This window comes from Aplysia californica, unplaced genomic scaffold, assembly GCF_000002075.1.
Source record: "Aplysia californica isolate F4 #8 unplaced genomic scaffold, AplCal3.0 scaffold00012, whole genome shotgun sequence".
In the NCBI taxonomy this organism is placed as follows: Eukaryota; Metazoa; Mollusca; class Gastropoda; order Aplysiida; family Aplysiidae; genus Aplysia; species Aplysia californica.
Window position 1 is genome coordinate 2,181,154 of NW_004797282.1, and position 4,164 is coordinate 2,185,317.

Sequence of the window (4,164 nt, forward strand, 5' to 3'; positions counted from 1 at the left end):
TACTTGGCCTTTTAATACCTGACAAAATGAGAGGGGGGGAGAGAGAAAAACAGAGGAAAGAGAGAGAAGGGGGAGAAGAAAGAGAGAGAAGGGGGAGAAGAAAGAGAGAGAAGGGGGAGAAGAAAGAGAGAGAAGGGCTAGAAGAAAGAGAGAGAAGGGGGAGAAGAAAGAGAGAGAAGGGGGAGAAGAAAGAGAGAGAAGGGGGAGAAGAAAGAGAGAGAAGGGGGAGAAGAAAGAGAGAGAAGGGGGAGAAGAAAGAGAGAGATGGGTGGAGAAGAGAGAGAGAGAGAGAGAGAGAGAGAGAGAGAGAGAGAGAGAGAGGAGGGGGGGGGAGAGAATAGAAGACGAAATACAACCACTGAATGTTTAACAAGATTGTGAAATAGTTCTTGACAATAGTGTTGACCCACGGCCTGGTAGTGAAATACTGCGGACAATGACTGATGTTACGAGTATACGCCTGATCGTATGTTACTAGATCTACAAAAGTTTCGACAACTTGAATCAATATCGTGAACATAAAAACCTCAACTGGCAGTGAGTGAACGCATATCTCATCAACGATTATTTACATAAACACCATCTCACATCATCACTTACCACCATCATCTTATCTAAATTCATCATTGCTCTCAATTCCGGGGCATACGACTATTAAAGAATCTATATCTGTAACAATTACATCTTTTAATATTTATGTACGTAATACACTACTGAACACTATCTTACGCACTTTTTAAATTAATAAAATGGCGCCAATCTAATAGACATGGGTAAAGGACAAAAATAAATAAATAAATAAATAAGCAAATAGATAAAGAAATATCGTCAGTGTCATTCCACAATCGCTTGCATCGTTTCCTGGAAATGGAAAAGGGGTGGGGGATTTCTGATATAGCCGTTATTCAAAATAAGACATCAAGGAGCAGCGTGCAATGTGGTTTGGTTTTTCTCATTCACCATTCCTAGACTTTTTTTTGAAAATTGAAACCTAATGATTGTCCAAGTCATCGTTAAGATTTGTGCGCCCTCTTTATCAGTAATTTCTCCAAACCTTCGAAAAATGACTTAGACGTTTATGGAATTACGCTGACAATACAGGGTAAAGATATGAGAGGCCCGTCTATCTCAGAACTGCCTGAGTGCCCATAGACACATAACCAACATTCCAATACAAACTAGATAATAACAGGCACGTTGGCAGACCTTTCTTTAGTGAGAAAGTGATCCAAGGCCCATTTTTTCAACAGCCTTCTATCAAACTCGTCATGATTATCCCTGTCTTTGGGCAGCCCAGCCATGATCAGAACGTGCTGCGGCACAGGCATCTCCCCTCTGTCTGGGTCGGTGGAGAATCTCCTCATAAACTTCAACACGTCCGCGGATGTCGCTGGGTTCTCCGAGTGGGGTACGACGAAGGCGCAGATGTCCTGGTAACTGGTCCGGTTAGGAACGGGGACGGCCACTGCATGCAGGACGCCGGCACACTGTTTGATGGCCATCTCGACCAGGCGCGGGTACACGATGACCGAGTTGTGGAAGATGACGTCACACTTGCGGGCCTTGAATATGAGCCTGCCCATCCTGGAGAGGTACCCGAGATCGTTGGTACGGAACCAGCCGTCTGCGGTGAGGCTCTCTTCTCGTTCTTTCTCGATACTTTTCAGTTTACCGTCGTAGAAATTCGGGGACTTTACTTCAATGTGGCCCACTTGCTCTGGGCCGATGGTCAGTCCTTGGCTGTCTGTGATCCGGATTTGGACTCCGGTTTCCGGGACGCCACAATCACCGTCATTGTACAATAGAGCGTCGAAGAAGATCTGTTTGGAGATTATTCCTGTCTCCGCCGTCTGGTACACGTACAGGATCCCGCCCCACGAGGTGCCCAGAAGTTTTAGGGATTGCCAGGTCGTCAGGCTGAAGCCGGTCACCATACTCTCGTGGGTACCAAGGTAGGCGTTTGGGTTCCGGCTTACCGTCTCTGCCAAGAAATTTGGCGGGAACGGAAGAGTCATTCGTTTGTTACAAATGCTCTTCCAGTATCGAAGAAACGCTTTCTCTTGGTCTTCTTTAGACTCTGTCTCGTCGATAAAAGTCACAGACAATCCATAAATAAAGAATGGATAGGGAAAACCGCTCATTGAACCAAAAGGAGAGCTGTTGAAATAAGAGAGATACTCCTTTTTAAAATTAGTCAGACCACAAAAAGAATGTCCCAATGATATGAGGGAGCTATGCGACCGGGGTACCAGCTTTTTCTTACCAGTGTTGTTGCCCCTTGTTGTGAAAATGTACGCGAGTTGGTCGGCAGCAACCTCCGTATTGACAAAAGTGTACTCGAGTTTTTCAACTTTGGTCATAAACGCAGGCGTATCTTCCAAATGTTTATCTTGCCATACATCTAGTCTGGAAACTACGATTATTTTCCTAACCTCCGGAGCTTCGTCACAATTATACTCGTAGACGACGCCATGTACCACAGGCTTGCTTCCGATATTCTTCTCAATCAGAGACCATTCCTTGGAGTCCTTTCTCGGGTAAACGATGACAGCTTTGGCTTCTGACTGCTTGAGTAGCGAGTAGTAGCCGTCTGGGTTGGTCTCCGCGGGGTGTGTGTTCATGACAGTACCCCCGGCCAGGATGATACCTAAGTCTGTCACGACACGCTCCAGGCTGTTGGGGAGGGAGTTGGCGATCGTCTCGAAGGCGAGGCCGCTTTTCTTCAACATGTGGGAAAATCTGAGAAATATTTGGAAAAATGGACATGTTTTATCATTCTGTTCTTATCAGTTCCTTCAAAATGTATTTGTCAGTTTTGTTGAAAAGAAGCACATCAACGCAATAAGGGAAAAAGCTTGTGAGAGCGCAAGATATGAATTGTTTAAACAAAAGGAACAGTCATAATTTATTGAAGGGTGAAAAGCAAAATAGAGAGTCAGAAACAGTTGAGAGAAAGAAAAAAAAGCAGCACTTTTTAAAATTGTTTATTCTTCTTTAAAGGTGAAAAAGGGGGGGGGGGGGGTCAGTTTTTCGGGAGGGGGGCGGTAGTGGTTTTTTTGGAGGGGGGGGGGTGTTGTTCGGATTTTGTTTTGAGGGGTGGATGGGTGGGGGAGGGGGGGTGGGGTCAAAGAACAAACCGTTCAATTGATTAATGTTAATATCTTACATCCCCCCAAAAAAACCCAAAACCAAAACAAAACAACAAGAACCCCCCCAACAAAAACAAAAAAATCAATACAAAAATCAATACAAAATAAAAACGCGGCACGGGCAAAGCAGAGCTTACTTCGACGCCATCTGTAAAAGCTCCACTTTCGAGAGCTTCTTCTTGTCGGGCCCAGAGCTGACCTGGATGAAGGCGTCTGGATCGTCAGCCTCCTCCTTGGCCCACCACAACAGGCGCTTGACCACTGTGTCCGAGCAGCTGGTCAGAGGTGGGTTAGCCATGCCCCCTGTAGTGTCCGGGTGGGTCCCTCGTGCGTACGCCATGACCAGGCTGGTGCTGCTCCTTGAGAGGTCTGTGAAGGACAGAGTACATTACACGGAGAAAGAAAAAGAGAACCGCTTTGTTTTTGGGTTCTATATATTTAATATTTAGCTTCCTTTTCCGTACTTTTGGGGTTTTATGAGTTTGTTGCTATACATAGAAGACATTGTCTAGGACGGTTATCCATTGTTTTTATGTTTTGTTTAAGTAAGAGTTTTACGGCACTTGCAACACGATAAGGTCATATAAGTGCCGAAAATTAGAGGTGTTACAAGAGAGTAACAAACACAAAATAGAAGGAAGGGAGATAAGGACGATAGATGTTTGACAGGAAAAAAGGAGCCAACCAAACCAGAGCACGCGCCAACCACCCACTATCCATTGTTCAAAGAATGGTCGTTTTAGTTTTAGACAGGTAGACGTCTTTCACAGTTTCATTATGACGTACCCCCCCCCCCCCTTAAACAAACAGAACAAAAACAAACAAATAAACAAACATAAAGAGGAGGGTAGGGTGGGAAGTGGCTGTTTGTACAGGTGATTGTCGATTATCTTATTCAGGTGGCCGAAAGAGCAGGTTCAACTACTATAACTTTTGTATGCCACGTCGGTTTGAGGTTTGTTTGAGCAAAGAGAAGCACATCAACCCAATAATGGTGTTTAATTCAGCGGAGAAG

The 4,164-nt window shown here is 44.9% G+C and overlaps 1 protein-coding gene across 1 annotated transcript; it reads right to left on the minus strand.

Moving 5' to 3' along the window:
- Nucleotides 1-289: 289 nt before the first annotated feature.
- LOC101851314 (2-hydroxy-7-methoxy-5-methyl-1-naphthoate--CoA ligase) lies at nt 290-3,518 on the minus strand (the record flags this gene model as incomplete). Its single annotated transcript, XM_005090074.2, is given in 2 exon segments — nt 290-2,739; nt 3,287-3,518. Coding segments are annotated over 2 exon segments (1,764 nt in total). The 3' UTR covers nt 290-1,178.
- Between the last annotated feature and the right edge of the window lie 646 nt (nt 3,519-4,164).